This window comes from Typopeltis vanoorti, chromosome 13 (genome assembly GCF_054136105.1).
Source record: "Typopeltis vanoorti isolate ZY-2024b chromosome 13, IOZ_Tvanoo_1.0, whole genome shotgun sequence".
Classification (NCBI taxonomy): Eukaryota; Metazoa; Arthropoda; class Arachnida; order Uropygi; family Thelyphonidae; genus Typopeltis; species Typopeltis vanoorti.
Window position 1 is genome coordinate 18,021,395 of NC_143561.1, and position 26,498 is coordinate 18,047,892.

Sequence of the window (26,498 nt, forward strand, 5' to 3'; positions counted from 1 at the left end):
TGACAATTGCCAATTGGTTTCGTTCCATAGGAAATGCATAATTGATGATTTAATATTGTGGAGGAAGTCTTCAGGTGGCATAAGAATTTTGAGAGAGAATGCTGGCTGCCATTTAGTTTATAATGAACACTTTTCCTCTAAGTGAAGAGGTTACTTGTACATTGTACCATTTTTCCAGGACTTTGTTGAAGCATTCGTTTAGTTCTATTCAGTTCAGAATGTTAATAGACTTGGGTGTTGCCTAGACAAGCCCCCGGGTATTTTTGCCCTTCTCCTGACCAGTTGCATTTAATTGGATCATTTTGGATTTTCAGTTCCCTGTTCATAAACCTTTTTTTTTTTTTTTGTAGTTAATTTTACTCCCTAAACTTCATCGTACATTTTGTGTTTCGTGAATGACTCATTTCTTCCTCATTTTATTATTATTATTATTATTTTGGGAAACTCCAAGGAGTCGACAGACTCATCAAGGGAAGTCCTAACATCATGTCAAGAACAACTATTCGACATTCACACAGTATCTATCATACCTTGCCTTGAACTCATTCACAGTCATAGCACCCACAACAGACTCTGGCAGCTTATTCCACTCATTCACCACTCTCCAAGTAAAAAACCTAGCTCTAGCACCCTTGCTAACCACATTCTTGCCCAGCTTCCATGTATGGCTCCTAGTCCTCCCACCACCAGTCCTATTCTTAAAAATATCTTCTGAATTAATCTTATAGAAACCCTTCAGTAATTTGAATGTCTCAATCATATCACCCCTTTTCTGCCTATCGACCCAAATTTTGCAACCCACAAATCTCCAACCTGTTCTCATAAGGTTCATTCCACAGACCTGCTATCATCTTAGTCACTCGTCTCTGGATCCTCTCCACCTCCTCCCCATCAAGAAGAAACCCTGGCACCCATATCTGGGCACAGTAGTCTAGATGAGGTCTTATCAAGGCTCGATACAAAAGAACAATAACTTGTTTGTCTCTGCTTGTTAAAGTATTTTTCAGCAACCAAGTGATTTGATGAGCTGATTTAGCCACTTTTGCGATGTGCCCCCTAAACTTCAACTCCCTATCCAACAATACTTCCAAATCCCTGGCCTCATCAATCTCCTGGAGTACGGTTCCACCAAATTGATATACTGCCGCTAATCTTTTCACCCCAAAATGCATAACTTTACACTTTGCCACATTAAATCAACATCCATTTTCCTTAGCCCAGTCCTCAAACTATCCAAATCATCTTGCAAAATTTTGACATCCTGTGCACTCACTATTGCTCTACCCAACTTTGCATCATCAGCAAACAAGTGAACACCTCCTCTCAGATCATTTCCTATATCGTTAATGAATAAATTGAAAAGTAGTGGTCCAAGAACAGAACCCTGCAGCATACCACTAGTCACAAGCCATCTTTTGGACTCTACTCCTGAATAAACCACTCTCTGATATCTCTCCATCAACCACCCTCCTATCCATCTCACCATCCCCATATGCTGCAGTTTACTGATTAGAATTCCATGTGGTATCCTGTCAACAGCCTTAGCAAGGTCTAGTAGAATCACTGTAAACCCATTAGCCTTATCCAGTTCAGCCATCACTGTGTTATAAAACGTGAACAAGTTACTGAGGCATGATCTGCCCTTCACAAAACCATATTGTCCCCCATACAATATCCCATTTTCATCTATCCAATCCTGTATTTTTCTCTTGACTAATTTCTCCAAGACCTTGACAACAATTCCTGATATGCTAATCAGTCAGTAATTTACAACGACTGTCTTGGCACCTCCCTTTATGCAGTGGAACTATTTTCCCCTCTTTCCACCCTCTCAGGACTAACCCTGATCCGACACTTAAATTAAACAAAATGGTCAAGGGCACTGACAATTCTTTAGCTGTTTCACATACGACATGAGCTGGTATACCATCCAATCCCACAGATGTATTGACATTGAGGTTTTGTAATAGACTACTCACCTTCACTTCATTCACCACAATTCCCATATAATCTATTGGTTCATTCATTCCTGCAATGTCACCACCTGGATGATATATTCTTGCAAAGTGCTCGCTCAGTAATTCAACTATATCAACTGATTTGGTTACCTCCCTACCATCGGCATTCTTTAAAATCATTCTGCCATATATATTTTTTCTTTTACTTGCAACATATCGAAAAAACTGTTTGGGATTCTCTTTAGCCTGCATGTCTAATGTTCTTTCATAATCCGTTTTTGCTTTTCTTACGACACTCGTTACCCTTGTGGCCTGCGCTTTATACCGTTCATGTGCCTGCCAGTCACCTTTCTCCTTAAATTCCCTCCATAGTTGTTTCTTTTTTTGAAGCTCAAGCTTAATGGTTTTCTTATTGTGAATGTGACGTCATCAGCATATACTAATAATGTGATTGTGATGTTTCAATGAGCATGCAGGACTTCCCTTTGTCTAGATAGTAGGCTGTTATGTAATTTAACTAGGAAGTGTTCTGTGGCTAATGTATACAATATTCCTGACAGAGGACGGTGTTGTTTTATCCCTCATAAGCAGTGGTGAGCTATAAGGGGCTCGCGTGAGCCCTTTGTTAAATTTTTCTCAAATTTGTGAGCCCCTTGTTCTTCTTGTTTACTTTTATATTTTTTCAAAAAAAATTTTTTTTTTTTTTGAAACGTATTAAGCGACAAACTCATACGGTAACCTAACAAAAATTAGTCTATTCAGCAATGTATAGATTATTTGCAATTATTGTTTCAACTCCTCTATAACGAATGCACCCAAGTTTGAAAATAAAATAAACACATGCACTATTCTTACCCTTCTCCTTTTTTTTTTTTTTTGCTCGATGATGCGAGCCCTTTGTTAAAATTTCCATAGCTCACCACTGCTCATAAGTAGGGTAAGGTATGAGTAAAGCGGTTGGTTATTTTCAAGCAGAACTGTGCTTCCTTGTATATTAAATTGATTGTTTGCATGATGTAAGTAGCCATATCTGTGTGGTCTCAAAACTTCTAACAGGTACTTACTCATGTTCAATTCTGTCAAAAGCTTTTTCTTAGTCAAGGCTAATTAGAGCAAGGTTTTTGTTTTCAATATTTGCAATGTGAATAAGATTCCTAATTAAGTGTAAGTAGTTATGTATGTTATTATTGAATACCCTGGTACAGAGCAGGTTTTGGTGGCAGCCAGTAACATCAAGAAGGGTTAGCTTCAGTTGGTTTGCTATGATGCCTCTTGAAATGATTTTGCAGTCAACATTGATTAGCAATATAGGTCTCCAGTTATGAAGGTCCGTAAGATCTCCTTTCTTGGGAATGACAGTTGCCTTGATAGATCATGGTGGTAGATCATAGGAGTCCATTAGAGTAGGCTTCATCTATTCATCTGTTATGAGGAGTTACTTTTAGCTAGTGCTCAGATTGCCTAATCCTATGTGTCTCTATTGAATTACTTGGTGACTATAGAGTTCTGTGTAGACTTACATTAGCATAAGAAAGGAAAGTTACTGACCTGATTTCTGATGCTATAGTTGTTTCTCATCCTTCTGGCAGTGAAGTGTTGGGGGGGGGGGGGGGGTCCTTGGTCTTCTACTTTGGTTGTGGGAGGAATCTGTTCTATCTACCATCATCATCAGCAATGCTCCAGCACCATTATCCCATCCCTGTAGTGGTTCTCAGTAAGATCTGCAAAATACCCCTCTACAGTTGCAATCACCTCTTGATTCGAAGAAAAACTGACCAGCGAGGAAGAGTTTTAGTTTTGGGAAGAGATAGAAGTAGTCAAAGGGAGCCAAATCTGGGGAATAGGGTGGATGTTCCAACAATTCATAGTGCAGATCCCTTAATTTTCTCATTGTCAAAACACCTTTCTGAGCAGGTACATTGTCCTGATGGAAGATGATTTTTTTTCTTCTGCAAACCAGGTCTTTTCTCACAAATTTTTTCTCTAGTCTGGTTAAAAGATTGGAATAATATTCCCCGGTTATTGTTTTATCCTTTTCAAGATAATTAATAAACAAAATGCCTTTAGCATCCCAAAACACCGATGCTATGACCTTTTCTGCGATGGAACCGACTTTATGTTCTTTGGTGCTGAACAACTGGCTTCTGTCCACTGTTTTGATTCTGGTGTGTAATGGTGAATCCAAGTCTCATCCATAGTAATAAATCGACACACAAAATCAGTTTTATTTTTTTTTAAATGTTCCAAGCACTGTTCAAAGATTTTCATGCAAGTGCATTTTTGATCTGCTGTGAGCAAGCGCAGCACCCATCTTGTGCAAAGCTTTTTCATTTGCAATTCTTCATGCAAAATATTTGATGTTTGCAGTTTCGTATGGAAGGTTCCACTGGAAGTTGGATGGCACACATGTTTGTGGAGAGTTAATGCAGGTGGGATGAATCTGTCAGTGACATCAGTGAGCAGTAGATTTTCCTGTAGTTGGTGAAAGGAGAGGTAGTGTGGTACCTGGTGATGTGAATTGGAAAGTCAGTGTAAGTATTTGTGAATTGATGGGAAGGATTTACATGTCTTGTGCTGTTGTGAGTCTGGAGAGGTTTTTTTGCGATTGCTAATTTCACTTGTTGGTACTGTGATTTTCCTTTGAGATGCTCTTATTGGCAATTGTTCAAAAGTTTTCCACTATAAATTCTTCATCTCTAATTGTTCTGATTCCTGCCCTGTTCCAAGTAGGAATGAGATGATGTTCAGTTGTGGAGTCTAGGATATGTCTATGAACTCTTCATGAAGAGGTTGCTTGTACATTGTACCATTTCTCCAGGACTTTGTTGAAGCATTTGTATAGTTCTATACAGTACTTGTCCTTTCAAGAACTGCAGAGCATCTTAATAAAAGCTTGACAGTTGGAAAGGTATTGCTATGTTAACCATTCTGAAGTCATCTGGAGACCTCTGGTAACTTTTTGAAGAATGTATTCTTGAGTAGGTGAATAGGCATATTTCATCGGCAAGGTCTTGAGGAAGAGGATGATTCTGAAGGAAGTAATCTTGGTTTCAATTAAAACTAAGCCCTGATCACCTTTTGGGAGTGGCTTGCAGAGTGCTGACAATTGCCAATTGGTTTCGTTCCATAGGAAATGCATAATTGATGATTTAATATTGTGGAGGAAGTCTTCAGGTGGCATAAGAATTTTGAGAGAGAATGCTGGCTGCCATTTAGTTTATAATGAACACTTTTCCTCTAAGTGAAGAGGTTACTTGTACATTGTACCATTTTTCCAGGACTTTGTTGAAGCATTCGTTTAGTTCTATTCAGTTCAGAATGTTAATAGACTTGGGTGTTGCCTAGACAAGCCCCCGGGTATTTTTGCCCTTCTCCTGACCAGTTGCATTTAATTGGATCATTTTGGATTTTCAGTTCCCTGTTCATAAACCTTTTTTTTTTTTTTTTGTAGTTAATTTTACTCCCTAAACTTCATCGTACATTTTGTGTTTCGTGAATGACTCATTTCTTCCTCATTTTATTATTATTATTATTATTTTGGGAAACTCCAAGGAGTCGACAGACTCATCAAGGGAAGTCCTAACATCATGTCAAGAACAACTATTCGACATTCACACAGTATCTATCATACCTTGCCTTGAACTCATTCACAGTCATAGCACCCACAACAGACTCTGGCAGCTTATTCCACTCATTCACCACTCTCCAAGTAAAAAACCTAGCTCTAGCACCCTTGCTAACCACATTCTTGCCCAGCTTCCATGTATGGCTCCTAGTCCTCCCACCACCAGTCCTATTCTTAAAAATATCTTCTGAATTAATCTTATAGAAACCCTTCAGTAATTTGAATGTCTCAATCATATCACCCCTTTTCTGCCTATCGACCCAAATTTTGCAACCCACAAATCTCCAACCTGTTCTCATAAGGTTCATTCCACAGACCTGCTATCATCTTAGTCACTCGTCTCTGGATCCTCTCCACCTCCTCCCCATCAAGAAGAAACCCTGGCACCCATATCTGGGCACAGTAGTCTAGATGAGGTCTTATCAAGGCTCGATACAAAAGAACAATAACTTGTTTGTCTCTGCTTGTTAAAGTATTTTTCAGCAACCAAGTGATTTGATGAGCTGATTTAGCCACTTTTGCGATGTGCCCCCTAAACTTCAACTCCCTATCCAACAATACTTCCAAATCCCTGGCCTCATCAATCTCCTGGAGTACGGTTCCACCAAATTGATATACTGCCGCTAATCTTTTCACCCCAAAATGCATAACTTTACACTTTGCCACATTAAATCAACATCCATTTTCCTTAGCCCAGTCCTCAAACTATCCAAATCATCTTGCAAAATTTTGACATCCTGTGCACTCACTATTGCTCTACCCAACTTTGCATCATCAGCAAACAAGTGAACACCTCCTCTCAGATCATTTCCTATATCGTTAATGAATAAATTGAAAAGTAGTGGTCCAAGAACAGAACCCTGCAGCATACCACTAGTCACAAGCCATCTTTTGGACTCTACTCCTGAATAAACCACTCTCTGATATCTCTCCATCAACCACCCTCCTATCCATCTCACCATCCCCATATGCTGCAGTTTACTGATTAGAATTCCATGTGGTATCCTGTCAACAGCCTTAGCAAGGTCTAGTAGAATCACTGTAAACCCATTAGCCTTATCCAGTTCAGCCATCACTGTGTTATAAAACGTGAACAAGTTACTGAGGCATGATCTGCCCTTCACAAAACCATATTGTCCCCCATACAATATCCCATTTTCATCTATCCAATCCTGTATTTTTCTCTTGACTAATTTCTCCAAGACCTTGACAACAATTCCTGATATGCTAATCAGTCAGTAATTTACAACGACTGTCTTGGCACCTCCCTTTATGCAGTGGAACTATTTTCCCCTCTTTCCACCCTCTCAGGACTAACCCTGATCCGACACTTAAATTAAACAAAATGGTCAAGGGCACTGACAATTCTTTAGCTGTTTCACATACGACATGAGCTGGTATACCATCCAATCCCACAGATGTATTGACATTGAGGTTTTGTAATAGACTACTCACCTTCACTTCATTCACCACAATTCCCATATAATCTATTGGTTCATTCATTCCTGCAATGTCACCACCTGGATGATATATTCTTGCAAAGTGCTCGCTCAGTAATTCAACTATATCAACTGATTTGGTTACCTCCCTACCATCGGCATTCTTTAAAATCATTCTGCCATATATATTTTTTCTTTTACTTGCAACATATCGAAAAAACTGTTTGGGATTCTCTTTAGCCTGCATGTCTAATGTTCTTTCATAATCCGTTTTTGCTTTTCTTACGACACTCGTTACCCTTGTGGCCTGCGCTTTATACCGTTCATGTGCCTGCCAGTCACCTTTCTCCTTAAATTCCCTCCATAGTTGTTTCTTTTTTTGAAGCTCAAGCTTAATGGTTTTCTTATTGTGAATGTGACGTCATCAGCATATACTAATAATGTGATTGTGATGTTTCAATGAGCATGCAGGACTTCCCTTTGTCTAGATAGTAGGCTGTTATGTAATTTAACTAGGAAGTGTTCTGTGGCTAATGTATACAATATTCCTGACAGAGGACGGTGTTGTTTTATCCCTCATAAGCAGTGGTGAGCTATAAGGGGCTCGCGTGAGCCCTTTGTTAAATTTTTCTCAAATTTGTGAGCCCCTTGTTCTTCTTGTTTACTTTTATATTTTTTCAAAAAAAAATTTTTTTTTTTTTGAAACGTATTAAGCGACAAACTCATACGGTAACCTAACAAAAATTAGTCTATTCAGCAATGTATAGATTATTTGCAATTATTGTTTCAACTCCTCTATAACGAATGCACCCAAGTTTGAAAATAAAATAAACACATGCACTATTCTTACCCTTCTCCTTTTTTTTTTTTTTTGCTCGATGATGCGAGCCCTTTGTTAAAATTTCCATAGCTCACCACTGCTCATAAGTAGGGTAAGGTATGAGTAAAGCGGTTGGTTATTTTCAAGCAGAACTGTGCTTCCTTGTATATTAAATTGATTGTTTGCATGATGTAAGTAGCCATATCTGTGTGGTCTCAAAACTTCTAACAGGTACTTACTCATGTTCAATTCTGTCAAAAGCTTTTTCTTAGTCAAGGCTAATTAGAGCAAGGTTTTTGTTTTCAATATTTGCAATGTGAATAAGATTCCTAATTAAGTGTAAGTAGTTATGTATGTTATTATTGAATACCCTGGTACAGAGCAGGTTTTGGTGGCAGCCAGTAACATCAAGAAGGGTTAGCTTCAGTTGGTTTGCTATGATGCCTCTTGAAATGATTTTGCAGTCAACATTGATTAGCAATATAGGTCTCCAGTTATGAAGGTCCGTAAGATCTCCTTTCTTGGGAATGACAGTTGCCTTGATAGATCATGGTGGTAGATCATAGGAGTCCATTAGAGTAGGCTTCATCTATTCATCTGTTATGAGGAGTTACTTTTAGCTAGTGCTCAGATTGCCTAATCCTATGTGTCTCTATTGAATTACTTGGTGACTATAGAGTTCTGTGTAGACTTACATTAGCATAAGAAAGGAAAGTTACTGACCTGATTTCTGATGCTATAGTTGTTTCTCATCCTTCTGGCAGTGAAGTGTTGGGGGGGGGGGGGTCCTTGGTCTTCTACTTTGGTTGTGGGAGGAATCTGTTCTATCTACCATCATCATCAGCAATGCTCCAGCACCATTATCCCATCCCTGTAGTGGTTCTCAGTAAGATCTGCAAAATACCCCTCTACAGTTGCAATCACCTCTTGATTCGAAGAAAAACTGACCAGCGAGGAAGAGTTTTAGTTTTGGGAAGAGATAGAAGTAGTCAAAGGGAGCCAAATCTGGGGAATAGGGTGGATGTTCCAACAATTCATAGTGCAGATCCCTTAATTTTCTCATTGTCAAAACACCTTTCTGAGCAGGTACATTGTCCTGATGGAAGATGATTTTTTTTCTTCTGCAAACCAGGTCTTTTCTCACAAATTTTTTCTCTAGTCTGGTTAAAAGATTGGAATAATATTCCCCGGTTATTGTTTTATCCTTTTCAAGATAATTAATAAACAAAATGCCTTTAGCATCCCAAAACACCGATGCTATGACCTTTTCTGCGATGGAACCGACTTTATGTTCTTTGGTGCTGAACAACTGGCTTCTGTCCACTGTTTTGATTCTGGTGTGTAATGGTGAATCCAAGTCTCATCCATAGTAATAAATCGACACACAAAATCAGTTTTATTTTTTTTTAAATGTTCCAAGCACTGTTCAAAGATTTTCATGCAAGTGCATTTTTGATCTGCTGTGAGCAAGCGCAGCACCCATCTTGTGCAAAGCTTTTTCATTTGCAATTCTTCATGCAAAATACATCCTACACGTTCTTTTGAAATGCTTATAGTCTCAGCAATTTCATGCACTTTGACTCACCAGTCATCCGATACCATATCGTTCACTTGATCAATTATTTCTGGTGTTGTTACACTTTTTGGACGTTCTTCACGTGGATCATCTTCAAGGCTGGTACGGCCATGTTTAAACTCTGTAGCCCATTTCTTAATTGTCAGAAACGAAGGAGAAGAGTGCCCATAAACTTTTATGAACTTCGAATGAATTTCTTTTGACATTAAATCTTCTTTTACAAAGAATTTTATAATCGCACGATACTCAATTTTATCCATTTCAAAGGATACAGACAACACTTTTGCTTCAGACAGCTGTATAAAACAAACTACTTGATAGAATGACTTTCAGTTTCACATGGATGCTTATGACAGATGTACGAACTTAAAAAAAAAAAAAAACCTTGCCGATAGTGTCACCATCTATGGTCGAGGCTGAGAACTTTTCAGACCACCCTCGTATAGCAGTAAAACTGTCAGCCAGCTTATATCATTGAAAAAATTACTAAAAATTCTATGAACCACTTTACTGTATCCAAGCACACACACACACACACACAAGATTTCATAAAGGAATAGTTCACAGAAAGCTGAAAACAACTCTGGATATATATACACACAATATAGAACTCTACCTTAAGACTTAGAAGGGGGGGGGTGAAAGCAGGAGCTCAAGGACATCATATCCAACAGTCTAAGCTGTGTGTGTGTGGATAAAGGAAATAAAACACCGAAATTTAAAGTTTATAATATTTTTAGTGTCTCCAAAATACTGAAATCTTGAATAGTGGTACAGCAGGTCATTGTGTACATCCCTACTTTTTGCAATTTCCAATTGAAATGGAGATCTAAAATACACCACAGTTTTAAAAAAAACTGTTATCCTCAGACAGTTTTGCTTGAGGCAATATTATGAGTTTGAATTCCATAACAAATACCCAGTTACTCTGGAATGTATAAAAAAGCAATGTATACATGCTAAGTTCTGTCTCATTGAAAAATGACAGCTATAAAATTAGATTAAAAAAAAGTAAAAGAAAAAATTTTAAAAAATTTGTTTCCTATTGTATATAATAATACCTAATTTGTTGTAACATACCTGACTAATACTAATAGCAGCATAGTTATATTTTTGCTCTTAAAGATTTTGATGTTATACAGTTGCACATTGTATATTGATCATTTTTGTAATAATTAAGGCTCATAGTTATTATAATGTGACCAATGACTCAGGCAAATGAATTCTTTTGGAACAGAAAATTTTAGAATTATGCCATATTTAACCCCTCTGAATATGCTTACTAAACTGAACTTAAGTCTTGAATTGATTTCTGTTGTGAAAGAAACCTTAAAAACTAGACTAAATTTAAGCTAAATTTCCTCCTCTCCTGTTCCTATCCAGGTTCTAGGCCAAGTTGCCTGTTCCAGACTCAGTCCATCATCTTCTTGATCATCCCCTATTTCTTGTTCCTCTATGTGTTAAGATCTTTTTTGGTAATCTTTGTCTTCATTATTGCTATATGGTCGAGCCAGTTTTTCCTATATTTAATCACTGAGTCTGTTATGAAATTAATTTTAAGATTTTTAATTATTTCACTATTTCTTTTTTTATCTAATAGGGTTAGTTTTTCTAAGGAATTTCATTTCTGCTGCCTGAATTCTCTGTATATCTCTTTCTCCGAAGATCCATATCTCACTTCCATATAATAGTGTAGGTTTGGCTATTGTTTTGTAGACTCTAAGTCTTGTGTGTTTCTGTACATAATTAGGTTTAAAGGTTCTGTTAATTACTCCAGTGATTTTATAAAGTTTGTCATCTTAAAATTAATATCTATTTCATTTATGTAAGATAGTTTACAGCCTAGGTATTTGAGATTATTAACTTGCTCAATTATTTTATTATTTATTACTATTTTACTTCTGACAGGGTTATCTCTGTGAAAAGCCATGACTTTAGTTTTCTCCATTGATAAGTTTAAATTTAAACCATTTAATAAACAACTAAATCAAATAATATCTGTTCAAATATAAATTATTTTGTTATTAGCAAATAGAACTTTCTTGTGCATATAAATGTGAAAGATGTTAGTAAAAATTAAAACATTACTGATTCACATAGGAAACATCACAATTTTACATATGTATATTATGCGTGAAATATTGCTCCAAACTGGCAAAATAAAAATTGTTTAATTGTACTTCTTTTCTTCAGCTTATAGCAAAGTACAATAATCATTTATTTTTTGACGTTAAGAAGCTGTTAAAAATAACAGAAATTAACTTATGGGAAAGAAAGCTTTCTTGCACAGATATAGTAGGCATTTGTTATGTGACAAATTCACTATAGTGAAGTTTAGAGTTAAAAAGGAATATCTTCAAAAAGTATGGCACTTATTAAGCATAACAAAACTTTTCAACCACTGCTCCTGATTCCACTCTCCATTTAGTTTTGAGCAGAAAAATGAACATCATATTGAAAAGAAAAATTTTTAAGAAAGCTGTAAAAATTTATTATTAAGTTTTTAATAAAATTTAATAATAAATTTTACACTTTAATTTATTATTAAATATTAGGAAGGTGCAGAAAGTTCTGGAGGTTATTGAAAAATCTTAGAAATAGAGGAGAGTGCCATAAAAGGAATCAGAGATGATAAAGGTGACTTTGAAAGGAGATACCTAGAAAGCAAAGTAGTGTGCAAAACATAAGAGTCAAAGCATAGCTGTCTGTGTGGGAAAAAACCTCCACATGGCCTTTTAAGAAATGCAAATTACCAAATGAACCTTCTAACCTAATATCCAATCATCACCTCATCACCCCCATCAGTAGTTATCTACCTGGTTACTGAGTGAGTGAAGATGAGCTATCAATTTGGGATTTAGCCAACTAAGTTGTATTCTGTATTGGCTTAAACTAAAAGTACAATAAGATAAAAACTCATGCTGGCTGGGATATTGCTGGGTTTAGCTCTCCATCCCCCTCACTGTTTTCATCAAGGAACCAGGACAAACAGGAAAAAGTCAGCTGCTAGAACAAACCTCAAATCAACATCAGCAGAATTCAAGATAATTACCATAAACATCAGAAATATTGATGTTTATGGTAATAAACATCAATATTTCTGATGAAACACCAAAGAAACAGAACTGGCGGAAGAATTACACATAATTGGTGTTAATGAAACAAAGAAAACAAAACAGTAAGATTCTTCTAAATAACAATTACAAGATGTTATATTCAGGCAGTTAGTGATCAGGGAAAGGAAGGAACTGCTATTGTCTCGTACACCAGACATGAGATAACCTGCAATGGCAGGCGATATTGAGTAGACTGATGAGGGCAAACAACAAAATGTGGGAAATTAAACAATCAGACTTTTCTTTGTGTCTCTGGTCCAACAGAAGAGCACTAAGGAAGTGATGAGGAATTTTTCAAGTCATTAGAGAAGTAAACTTAAAGAAAAAGGAAAAGTTGGTCCTTGAAGATCTAAACAGCAAAGCAGAGCATGTGTTCTGAAAATTGGAGGGGTGAGGGTAGGGAAGTAAAGCTAATAATAGCAATAAGAACCTGCTGGATTTCTGTTCAGGATAATATGGATGAGCTATCACTTACATCATGTTCTAACATAAAATGTGCATGAATTTGCTTTGAGAGAATACAAAAAATATAAAATGTCTCATTGACTTTGTTGTGAATAGCGATTTTCACACTGAGAATATATCAGAGGATTTTACGATGTAACCACCATTTAGTTTTGAACATAATAAAAATGATCATATTTAAAAGAAAAATAGGATAGGTGTGAAAGTTTTAAAAATAATCAAAGTTGAATATCTTTTAGAGGTGAATTTTAGACTCAAATATAAAAAATGAAGTAGTTTGAATATAGTCATCAACCCATGTTTTTTCTTTATTTATGTTTTATGAACGTCTTCAACTTTTTCATTGATCAAAGAGCACATCTGCAATATCATACACACCACCACCACCACCATGGTGACAGGACAGAATTTAGAAACACGTGAATTCATAAACAGACAGCAGACAGACAGACATGAAATGGACAGTGAAAACTTCTACATTCCATTTAGAACAGACTGCTATCATGAGATTATCTTCTACAATGAATTTCTGTGGGTCAGTCAGCAATGCCTTTTGGTTGGAGAAATCTGGGTTTGAATCCATTCAGGACATGAAAACCTTTGAGGATTTTTCATCTGCAAAAACAGTCTGTCCTGTTTCCAAATACCAGTGGTGCTTTGAATTGGAACCAAGAGATCAAAATTACATGATGTTTGGAAGGCTTAATAAAATGCTGCAAGCTAGAGTGTGAAAAATTTTATTTTTGCAAAAAACTACAGCAATCAGTTTTCATGGGAAACACTTGAGAGGAATTTTAATGTAGCATATCAAGTATCAAGTGTGGCTGTCACATAATTTGCAAATATGAAAATGTATTTTTGTTAAACTAATTTTAAATGCATATTTTTTCTGATTTTTTTTACATTTTTTTATATGTTGGTACTGAAAATATTGCAGCAGACCATGTGAACTTATAGTCAATCATTACTTGTTTCTTTACTGCTTTATTTGAGGAAAATTCTTGTAAATATTAGAAATTAAATTGAAGTGTGGCTCACAAAAATCAGAAGGAATGATTCTGCTTCCTTATCTGAGGAAGGCAAAAAATAAAAACAATGGATAGGTTTTCCAAATTGATATGACTATAACACCATGATAATTCTATATATATATATATATTCTTCTTTTATAGAAAAGCAGGAAAAGTTAGATGATGAGAGTAATGCTCTTGCTGAGGATATTGCATATTTTCCATCTTTAAAAGAAGGCATTGCAACACTGAAACCTGAGAAAAGTCAGAGATTACTAGAAGAGGTATGATAAAAAAAATTCTTTTCTCTTTAAGAAATAAACCTTGTTAATTTTTTAACATTTTATAATATAGAGCAGGGCTGTCCAAAACACAGCCCGCAGTGCAAATTTGTGCAGTCCACCTGTGGGTTTTGATTTTCATAAGTGAAAAAATAAAATAACAATTTGAATTGAATGAGTATTAGATATTTTAATTCTATCACTAATCGATAATGTCCAGAAAATGTCTGGAATGCTTTTTTGCTGTTCGAAAAGAGATACCCATATTTCTTAAAAACTATGTGAAGTCTGACACAACAGAACTTGAAAATCAAATGCAAGATCCCATATTTTTATCAGATTTTGCATTTATAATAACAGATATGACAAACCATTTGAATGAGTTGAACTTAAAACTGCAGGGCAAAACAACGGAATATTGCCAACTTATATGGTTCATTTAAATGGCCTTAAAAGTAAATTGAAGCTTTTTAAATCAAAGTTGGCTAATAATATTTTTACTTTTTTTCTGAATTGCAAAGAACATTTTGAAGAAATGGAGAATTTTGAGGCAATATCATTTTCAGCTCATGTAAAGTATATTGAAATGATCATTGGGGATTTTGAGAATCGATTTGGTGATTTTAAGGAAATTAAAAAAGATATTTCAATTTTTACTCAACCCTTGACTGTCAGCATTGAAAATGTAAGATCTGACCTTCAACTGGAATTTTGTGATTTGCAATCAGACCCTTTAACAGAAGGGAAAAAGGAGAAGATTTTTTTAACTTACTACCAAAAGAGAGGTACCCGAAATTGAGGAACTTTGGACTGAAGATGTGCTCAATGTTTGGGAGCACATATCTTTGCAAAAGCACTTTTTCAGTGATGAAATTCATTAAATCAAAGTACAGATGTTCCTTGACAGATAATTCTCTTGCAAATTTATTGCAATTGGCAACTAGAAGCATCGAAATTGATATAGGTACTTTAGTAAACAAAGCTGAACTACTGCAGAGCTCTCGCTTAAATGAAATAAACAATTATTGTTTCTTGTCTACTGTTTCGATAAAAACTTTTATAAGCATCACGACTTTTCTTTGAAATTTTCAAAGTACTTGCTAAACCTAACTAACAGTAGGACTCTCCAAGTAATTTAATATATGTACTGCATTTATTATTCTGGACGCACCCCTCGGATAAATCTTTTTTTTTTTTTTTTTAATGCTGCCCTCAGATTACCTAAGGTAATCTGAGGGTTGCATTAAAAGCCCTATATAGAGTAAAGTGATATTCTGCCACATACATTCAGCTATGTGATTTCCAGAAGAAACCTTATAATAAAGGTTTTCATTATTATCATCAAATATCTGTTACTTATCTTCAGGTAGTGTACAGAATACTGTAATAGTATTACATAATTAAGTTTACATTATTATTATCAACAGTTTTCCTTCAAATTAATCTGCTATTTGTTAGGATACCAGTCTTATCAGATCTCACATTTTGGCCATTTAGGGCACTACTAACTGCATCACTCCAGCTAGATCTTGGTCTTGCTCTGGATCTTTTTCCTACCATCAGGCATGTGTTTTGCTAACCTTTCTTTCTCATTTTCATTTTTTATATGATAACACTGTCAAGCCATCTGTTCATTGCTGTCTATAGTCATTAATTAACTGGTTTTTTTAACACTATCATATATAATAATAGTTTGGTGTTTTGACTATTTTTTTTATGTGCTTCTCACCCATGAAAAGTTCTAAGTAAACCTATAGTACATTTGTATCATGGGTGGGCTAAGAATTTTGTTCCATTTTTATAAATTTTTTATATATTTTTTTGTAATTTTTTATTTATTTTTACATAGTCTGAAAACCCTGCTCTAGAGACCAAACATGGAACTTTTTCAAGCTTCTGATAAGCAGGGCAGTGGTCTCACATCAGGCAATGAAATTCATCTCCCACCTAAAGACAATCACAAACATTGATTCCCACAGTGGGATATGCGCCTACTACCTGTTTATGGGAGAGCAGGTATTGCTCGGACAACCAGGCTCTTATTCCATATAAATTTATTCATCTGGCTTCCCACTATACCAGCTTTCCTTATTTTGTTATCTGTTTTCAAATTTAATTTCCTTCTTCACTAAATATTGTGCCTAAACAGCTGACAAGAGTTGTATTTATTCTGTAAGTTCTCCATTGAGAATGTAGTTGATGTGTTCATTTGAAATCTCAGGAACATTTTGCATGAAAATGTTACTATGACCATTAATTTAATTTATTCATATTATATTAATTTAATTTAGTCATATCAACATAAATGTTGCTATGACTAAATTAAATGGGATATTAATGGGAATTAAATGGGATGAGAACCACAAAGAAAATAAGACGACAAAAGTTTAATTTTACACAATTCAAAGAAAATACTACTCTTTAAAGCAAATATTGCTTCTCTCTCTCTCTCTCTCTCTCTCCTTCCTTCTGAAAATCCCTGCTGACTCACTTGACCCTGATGCCTCTTATCAACAGTTTCATGAAAAGCTGAAAATATTTTAGAAAGAGAATGCTGTATCAATAAAACATTGGATTATCAAAGAAATATGATATTAGAGCTTTGTGATTATGTCAGTAGAGGAGATCACTACCAATTCAGAATATCGGAAACAACAAATTACACGATAATCACAGTAATTAACTTTAATGAAATTAAAGTACAGATATTTCGTACCAAAAATAACAGTGCATAGAAACAAACAAATCAAAGAAAAGGGAATACAAGATACAAAATACAATGATTACTTCTATCTCCCAAACGTTTGGGAGATAGAAGTAATCATTTCTATTCAGATTTGGCCGATATAAATAGGCTTCGCAACTTTCTTTGAAATGGCATTCATATTTCAAACTGCTTCTATGGAGAAGACGAGCTTCATCCCACTGGATACTGTGTTCAGTGTCAATATTATGTTGTGCAAGACTAGACTTTTGTGGTTTAATGTATTCTATATAATATTGATGTTCATCAAATTTTTTTTTCCACAGAACAGTAGACAGGCCATTCTATGGGAAAAAACTTTACAGTTGCAAATTTCACTCATTTTGTCGCTTTTAGTAGAAATAACAAATAGATCACAAGGCAAATAACAAGGAAGTCTCATGCACCCAATGTTGTTGAGGTTTGGGAAGTTTTTCAGAGCCGAGGAATAATTCAAGGAATAATCTTTCTTACTTATACTCGCTGTAGTGTAATAAAGTGACGTTCTTCCAGCGTATTCTGTGTCCGGTGCATGGTCAGCAAGTCCTGAGTGACTGTATTAGTGAAACTAAATATAGTCCTTGTGTTTGGATATCCTGATATTGACTGTCCTGCCAGTTTGGCTGTAGTAGGACAGTTTGCAGGGACTTGGTATGCTCCAGGCAGGTCTAGGGGAAGTGACTGGGCTTTGGGAGCAGATAAGAGATGCCAATTTCTTATGTAGTTTGTAATTGGTTGTGAGGTTCGATCACTGTATCCTAATTTGTTGTAAATAATGTTGTACACTTACTTACTACTGTACCACTTGTGTTTGGATACGAAATAAATAAGTTGTGAGGTCATATTTTCTTAGGATTTTTGTTAGTTTTTAGGATGTGCCCAAAATAAGACAAGTTTCTTATGTAGTTTGTAACTAGTTGTGAGGTCATATTTTCTAAGGATTTTGTTAGTTTTTTGGATGTAGACTGGATATAAGGAATGGTGATAAATTTAGAATAATCTCTGTTATGGGGGGGGGGTTTGACTGGTTTTAATATTTTTTGGATTTTTTGAGGATTGTAGCCATTGGCTAAGAAGGTGTTAAGAATATGGTTAAGTTCAGTGGTTAGGGCATTCTTATCTGAACTGATTAATTTTTCCCTGATATATAAGGTTTTTATAATCCCATATTGTTGCAAGGGGGGGTGCTGACTGCTGGTGAATGTATCTACTTGTATGTGTAGGTTTAGTGTAAACAAAGAAAGCAAGGGATCCATCAGGTTGGCATGTAATCAAAGTGTCTAGGAGAGGGAGACTGTTATTGTTTTCCTTTTCCAAGGTAAACTGGATCCTAGGGTGTTGATTGTTTAAATGTCTTGAGAAATTGTGGAGTGTATCCAGTCCACATGGCCAAATAGCAAACACATCATTCATGTAGCATAGCCAAATAACGAGTTTATGTGGGGCAGAGTTAAAAGCTTTTTTGTCAAAGGTCTCCACGAAGAAGTTGGCCAGGAGTGGAGGGAGTGGAGAACCCATGGCTGTCCCCTCTATCTGTTTGTTGACTTTTCCTTGCCAAATGAAATAGCCTAAGATGGTGAACTGAAATAGGACTGAGATATCAGGAGGAAATTTGGCCTGGATGAGGACTAAGGTATCTTTGAGTCGGACATTGGTGGATAAGGAGAAGACATCAAAACTGTGCATTATGTCAGTGTGTTGGAGTGAGAAGTTTTCTATACTGGCTTTAAAGTGGGCTGAGTTTTTTTGTGTTGAGGTGTGTTGCCAGTATATTGTGTGAGCACTCTGGCTAAATGTTTAGCTAATTTGTATGTGGGGGGAAATGCCATCACACTAGGGGATGTAATGGTACATTCTGCTTATGGATTTTTGGTAGTCCATATATTTGGGAGTTGGGGTAAAAGGTTTTAGTCTATTAGTCACTTCCACAGACCAAGAGATAACCTTCTTAAAGAGCCTATGGAGTATTCTGATTTGGGAGCTGTGGGATCATATTCTATACGGAGGTAAGTAGACTGATCTAAAAGTAAAGAGGCAAGCTTACCTGTGTAGTCTGTTTGGTTTAGAACCACGGTGCCATTTCCTTATCCGCTTTAGTAATTATTATTTTACTGTTGTTTTTCATTTCTTGCAGAGCTTTAAATTCTTTTGATAGGTTGCCTAAACTGTTTAAAAGCCTTAAACTCTGCCCCACATAAACCCACTGTTTGGCTATGCTACGTGGATGATGTGTTCGCTATTTGGCTGCATGGCCTGGATACACTCCACAGTTTCTCAACACACTTAAACAACCGATACCCCAGGATCCAGTTTACCTTGAAAAAAAAACAACAACAGTCTCCCTTTCCTAGGCACTGATTACACATGAGCCTGATGAATCCGTGGTTATCTGTGTTTACAGAAATCCTATACATACAGGTAGATACATTCACTAGCAGTCACACACACACACACACTCCTCCCTAACTACTGATAACTTAACCATATCCTTAACACCTTAGCCAGTGACTACAACCCCCCCAAAAAAATTAAAACCATTTAACCACAACCCCCCCCCTCCCACTCTCATAACAGAGATTACTCTAAATTTATCATCATTCCTTATATCCAGGGTACATCCGAAAAATTAACAAAAATCCTAAGAAAATATGACCTCACAACTAGTTACAAACCATATAAGAAATTGGCATCCCTTATCCGTTCCACCAAAGACCAGCCACTTCCTCTAAATCAATGGGCCTTAACTTTTTTTAGTGATCGGCACCCCCTTGAAAAATGTGTTTCTATTTCTTTATTTAGGAAATTACATCTATTGCAAGATAATTTATTTATTGAAAAATAAACACAGATATTGTATGTACATTTATATATACATACAATATCTCAATTTTTAATGGCTATGTTGTTGTTGTTTATTCATAATAATACTTTTGAAGCGAGGCTCCTTTTTTGAAAGAGCCATGCGTAAATCATCATTTGCATTTAAGCGATTTCTGGCTTTTGTTTTTATGTGCAAAAGTGATGAAAATCCCATTTCACACAGGTAGGTGGTGGAAAATGGTAAAAGTGTCTGCAATGCTGCTTTTGCAAGCTATGGATAAGGTTCTAACTGTGTACACCAGAATTGTTCTAAGTCCAGTTTTTCAAATTCCATTTGAATACATGCACTGGCTTGTATTTCAATAAGATCATCTTTTATTAAATAGCTGTTGTTCATCGAATCTGGGTCAAAATTTAGAAACTTCTCTCGCACACCCCAGGTTAAGAACCACTGCTCTAGACCTACCTGAAATATACCAGGTCCCTTGCAGTTGCAAACTGTCCTACTGTGGCCAAACAGGCAGGACAGCCAATATCAGAATATCCAAACACAAGGACTACATACGGTTTTACCAATACAGCCACTCAGGACTTGCTGACCATGCATCGGATACCCACCACAGAATACGCTGGAAGAAGGCCACTTTATTACATTGCAGCAAGTATAAGTATGAAATTTAGTCCTGGGGGGGCACCTTTAGGACTCTAGGACCGACTTCAGTTGCCTTTCTTCATCCTCATTTGCTTAGTGTCAGTGTCTGCTTGCACATATCATATTCGAACACAAGGACTACATCCAGTTTCACCAATATAGCCACTCAGGACTTGCTGACCATGCATTGGACACCCACCACAGAATATGCTAGAAGAAGGCCACTTTATTACATTGCAGCAGATATAAATATGAAAGTGTGGAGCTTGCTTCACCCTTGCTATGAGTTGCCTCAGCTTGCACTACCAAATGGGTCAGGTGCTGCACTATTCAGGTATTTGCTTATGCTTGGAATCGCTGAACTTTATATAGTTCTATATTCGGCATGAAACTCTTTGAGTTTCTTATTCAGCTAAGAAACTATATGGGATGTAATATCCCTTAACTTAGATAAGTTCATGTCACCGAATTGAAGCCTTTGGCTCTTCATATAATTAGTAATTAATAAATATGAAAGATTATCTTTGAATCAGCCTCAGCTCTGAAAAACTTCCGAAACCTCAACAAATTTGGGTTCATGAGACTTTCCCCCCCCTCCCCCAAATTTGGGAAGCCTGCATTCTAAGAACATCAGCTCACTGGCTATGACAACCAAATTTAGCCCACTAGGGACACCTTTAGGACTCTAGGACCAACTTGATTTGCCTTTCTTCAGCCTTATTTACCTCAGTACCATGCTTAGTACCGAGTGATTCAGGAGTTCTTCAGAGCAAAGATAAGGCCTTGTTTGTTTGTTTTCTGGAGGAGAATTTTGAGCAGCAATGCATCTCCCTATTGTGACCCAAACATGCTCTATTGGGTTGAGATCTGGAGAGCATATTGGCCACTCAATTAGATTAATACCTTCAGTCTCCAGAAGTATTTCCACTGCTCGTGTATGATGTGGTGTAGCATCATCATCATCATCTATAAAAATGAATTTTTTGCCTACAGCACCACAAAACAGTCAAACATGAGTTGAAATTTGTTGCAGTATTGTTCACCAGTCATAGTTCCTTTTTCCACACTTGTAGCTTGCTGCATCCATTAATCATAATTCCTTCCCACCAGCACTGCCATATTAATCCCTTCCAAGAATGTTCTTGAAAGGGAACATTCTAGCAGTGGTAAGCAGTACAACTTTCATGCCAGGTCAAGTGTCATCTGGAATCAGAGGGAAGACTAAAATAACTCTCATCTGTAAAGAGTGCATTAGTCATTTGGTGTCTTTTCCAATTTTGTGGATACAGCACCACTGAAAATGTGGCCTGTAGTCTGGATATAGGGATGCAGACTACAGGCCTTTGGGATAGGCCTACTTGTCGTAGATGTCCTGCCTCAATTTGTCAAGATATCCATGTACCTGTGCTTGAATGTAGCCGACTTGCAAACTAACCTACCATGGTGCATCAATCATGTTTTGCTGGTATAACCAAAAATCTGTCTTCGTGCTCCATGGTAGAGTGAGGGTGACCTCTTAGCAAACGTCTGGAACACATTCCATTGAATACAATGTTATGTGAGATTACAAACTCCCTGTCAATATCAGTAATTCTGCAGCCTTCTTCAAGCTTTCCAATAATTCTTCCCCACATGAAATCATCTAGATGATGTCTTTAAGACATTACAAGACAACCAAGTTTGCAGCTTTATTGCTGTTGATGACTACCCCTTTTGTGTGCAATTTGAAAATTTGAATGTGTACCTGCTTTCTACTAAGTCAGTTATACAAATTGCCACAAGCTGATTCATCTGAATTTGCTGTGGTAATCTTCAGAAATAGTGTTCGGCCTTTGGACACTAGTTTTTGGACACCAATTTATATCTTCTGCTGAATTGTGGACCAAATTCAGCACAAGATATTCTGTCTACATTCTAATCCAATCAGTCGTACTTCAAAAGTAATAAATTGGTTCAAAAGTAATAAATGACTTCACTGAAGTCATTTTTTTCCCTCTCCATCATGCAAATTCCACCCAAACAAAAAGGTACAAACCTGTTATATATTTTAATACTGTAGGTGAACTAAGGTTATATAATTCAGGAATTCTGCTCTAGAGATCAAACACGAAATAATAATGATAAGATGATTAATTCTGTCTACATTCTGACTATATCTGTCAACTCATTTGTACTCTGATTAGTTTGTTGTTTAACATTTACTCTCCCACCTACTTTCCAACATAAAATTCTACTTCTCCTTATGAGATTAACTCGCCCTCAATTCAAAAATCCTTAAAAATATTTCTTTTGGGTGGATTTCAAATTCAGGGTCAAGTTTGCTGCTGATTGCAGTAGGCAGGAATCCACCACATTGTACTACAAAGGCACTTATGAAATGAGGATAGCTACATTTTATTAAAAAATGCATTCTTAACTACATTTTAATTACATAAAACTTCACTGCTTAATGGTGAGACCACTGCTTTTGAAGGCTTGAAATTGGCTTATTTGCTGGTATTATAGTTGTTCTTTAGAGCTTCTGTAGTTCAGTCACTAACAACAGTTAGTTGGAAAAACTCTGAGTTTGAATCCCATCTAATATGCAAAGAATCTTTAAAAGGATTTTTGAACTGAAGATGAGTTAGCCAGTCTTGTCTAGGATGGCAGAAATAGGAAGACACACAATTTACAGACAGAACATTTCACTGAGCATTAGACTAACCACCACTAAGGTAAAGCAATCAAGAGTACTTGGCAGATTGTGGATCTTAGAGTCCTGGAAAAGACAAAATAAGTTTAGTCTTTAGAGCAGGGTTCCTGGATTATATAACCTTTTTGCTGTTGGTATACAACCTTTTGTGGGTAGGATTGTCTTATAATATATATATTATTCATTATTATATCTAAATTTTCAAATATAAATGCTTTCAATCTTATGACTGCAACACTTTCAGATTACTGTAATTAAAGAGAACTTGTTCGGCCGAAATCTCAATGGAATATCTGGACGCAGACGATCATATAGCATTATTTCCTTATGTATCTTCCAAAAACATCTCATTAAAGTTGTTTCTGGCATGAAACCCTCTGTTTCTGCTAATGAACGTCTTAAATATCAAGAAATGTAAGTAATTAAAATTCCTTTAATCCAGATTTTTTTAAGTTCTCTAGAAATGTTTGTCTCTTTTTATAGCAAAAATAAATGGAAACAACAGTTATTGAAGATATTCCATGATATTTAAAATGGTGTCTTAATAAATTGTATCAGCATTGTTCTGTATAAATAATCCTGAAAATATTGAGATTTGGGCCAAAATTTTCCTGCTTGAACATTACAATCCCTTATATAATTCGCTATAATAGCAGATTAATGATGAGTATGGAACAAAAGTTGATACAATGGTAGTGTACTTGCCAGCAGCCAGAAATAGATCTGATTCAATTGGAATGTCTAATTGCAAATTTAGAAGTCATCCCTTTTTTGCAAGGCTGTGACCATGTGGCTTTAATGATTACCTCAGTTTTCCCAACCAAGAAAACTACCCATTGTATGTGCCATATATACTCATCCAACCCAAGACAACAAACACACAACTTTACCAAGTTGTGTGTTTGTTGTCTCTCCATCTTGGTATCAGAAGGGATACTAAGTTTGAAGTAAAAGATTGAAACTAGTCTGGGTCACTGCCCAGACTAGTTTCAACCTTTATTGAAGTCTCACCAGTGGGAGGCAGACAGACCCAGAAGTGATACCAAGTTTGAAGTAATGCCGAAGTCGTATTTCCATATACAAGAGCCAAAAGGTGTCATACCTTTTTACTAAAATACTTTGGATTAGAGGTAGATGTTGAAAGTTTTTCCACTTGGTTATACTATAAAGGGATGGTGAAGCGCAATACATAGCCTCTCCCACTCAAATGTCAACCTCACCTTCCCGTGGTCCATCCTGTTCTAAAAGTACAAATGAGGCACTGCCGACTGAGTATGGACGGTATATTCTTAGATCTGCCTGTCCAGAGGCGTTAGTTAGCAGCCCTACCACTGGACTTACCCAGTGACAGGTTAGGAACCTGCCCTGAGGAAATTCAAAATACTTTCAAGTCTCATGCAAAGAAAAGCCTGGTGGACTATCAGGAAAAAGACCACAATTCAGGAAATGGTAAACAAAATTGGGAAAAGGATCACATAATGAAGATCGCAACATGGAATGTGAGAAGCATGCACACAAAGAAGAAGAACTTGATAAACAACTAAACCAAGCTAACATAAAGATATGTATAGTAACAGAAACAAAGAAAAAACAAAAAGGCACAAAAGAAACAAACAACTATATACAAATCTACAGTGGGGTAAAAAAAGAAGAAAGAGCAAAAGCAGGTATAATGATTATGGTACATAAATCCCTAAAGAACAATATTGTATATTACAACTATTTGAATGAAAGACTAATAGAAATTAGACTCAAGACATTAAGAGGCCACATAACAATAATTGGTGCATATGCACCAGAAGAGGGAAAAGAAGAAGAGACAGTAATATATTTTATAAAGAATTACAGAATGTCATAGATGAAACAAACAAAACTGACTATTTACTACTAGCAGGAGATTTAAATGCCAGAATAGGAAACAAAAAATACAAGACAAACATAGATAAATTTGGCGAAGATACATATAATCAAAATGGTCGCAAATTGCACAATTTTGTCATTTATAATAATATGAGAATAATGAATTCAATGTTTAAACACAAGGAAATACATAAATATACTTGGTCAGCCAGAGGATACAAATCAGTAATTGACTATGTTATCACAAATCTTAAGTTAGCAGAGTTAATTTTAGACGTAGGAGCATATCGAGGCTTTGAATTAACCTCTGATCATTATATGGTATCAGTAAAAATTCAATTTAAACCAAAGTGGCTAAAAACACATAAAATTGAAAATTCTTATCAGCCAAGCTACAAAATTTCTTCATTACAGGATCCTCAAATTAGACAACAGTATCAAAAATGCACAAACTTAAAAACAGAAACCACACATGAATCAAATGCTATAGAAGATGAATGGGAAAATTTGAAACAAATTCTTACAAAAGCAGCAACAGAAACCTTAGGAATAAAGTGCAAATGGATTAGAAAAAGAGGACTACGAGACTGGAACAAAGAAATAGAAAATATAATAAAAACAAAAAAGGACATTCCAATAAATTCCAAAAAATAAATTCCAAAACAATAGAAGCAGAAATAGAGTATAAAAGAAATAGTGCAATTGCGGAAGTAAGGAAAAAACATAGAGAAAGATGGAACAATTTTGTAATAGAACTAGAAAAGGATTTATTTAAGCCACAACCCAAAACCTATAAAGTAATAAAATACATGATAAAGAAATAAAAGAAAAGATAAAAATACAAATAATATATTTAGAAAAATGGGTGACCTATTTCCAAAATCTCTGGACAGATGAGAACAATGAAATAAAATTTTATTATAAGACAAAGAACGTCCTAATAGAAAATATCACAATGTTAGAACTGAAAAATATAATAAAGAAGATGAAAAATAGGAAAACACCAGGAGAAGACAATATAAATATAGAACTATACAAAAATGCAGGTGAAAAATTTAATGAAAGACTTCTGAAATTTTTTAATGTGGTTTGGATGTCCGGAAAAACTCCTAACGCTTGGAAAAAAGCACTGGTTATCCCAATCTATAAAAAAGGAAATAAAGATGATTGCAATAATGTAGGGGAATTAGTCTGCTGAATACAGGATATAAAATATATGCAGGAATATTAAAAGAGAAACTAAGCAGCATTGTAGAGGACAAACTATTAGAAGAACAAAATGGTTTCTGAAAAGGCCGATTCCTGCATAGATCCAATTTTTACTTTAAAATTATTAATAGAAAAGAGAAGAGAATTTCAAAAAGAAACACACATGGCCTTTATTGATTATGAAAAAGCATTTGACAAAATTAGTAGACAAAAATTGTTTAAAATGTTAACC

At 35.8% G+C, this 26,498-nt stretch overlaps 1 protein-coding gene across 3 annotated transcripts in view; it reads left to right on the forward strand.

Moving 5' to 3' along the window:
- LOC150099961 (peroxisomal ATPase PEX1-like) overlaps positions 1 to 26,498 on the forward strand; it is a 324,099-nt gene that overhangs the window by 284,705 nt on the left and 12,896 nt on the right. For all 3 annotated transcript variants that reach the window (XM_090402786.1, XM_090402787.1, XM_090402789.1), the window contains 2 exons: positions 14,172 to 14,293; positions 23,442 to 23,611. In XM_090402786.1, the coding sequence (XP_090258912.1) occupies positions 14,172 to 14,293; positions 23,442 to 23,611 (292 nt within the window). The remainder of the gene's footprint in view (positions 1 to 14,171; positions 14,294 to 23,441; positions 23,612 to 26,498) is intronic.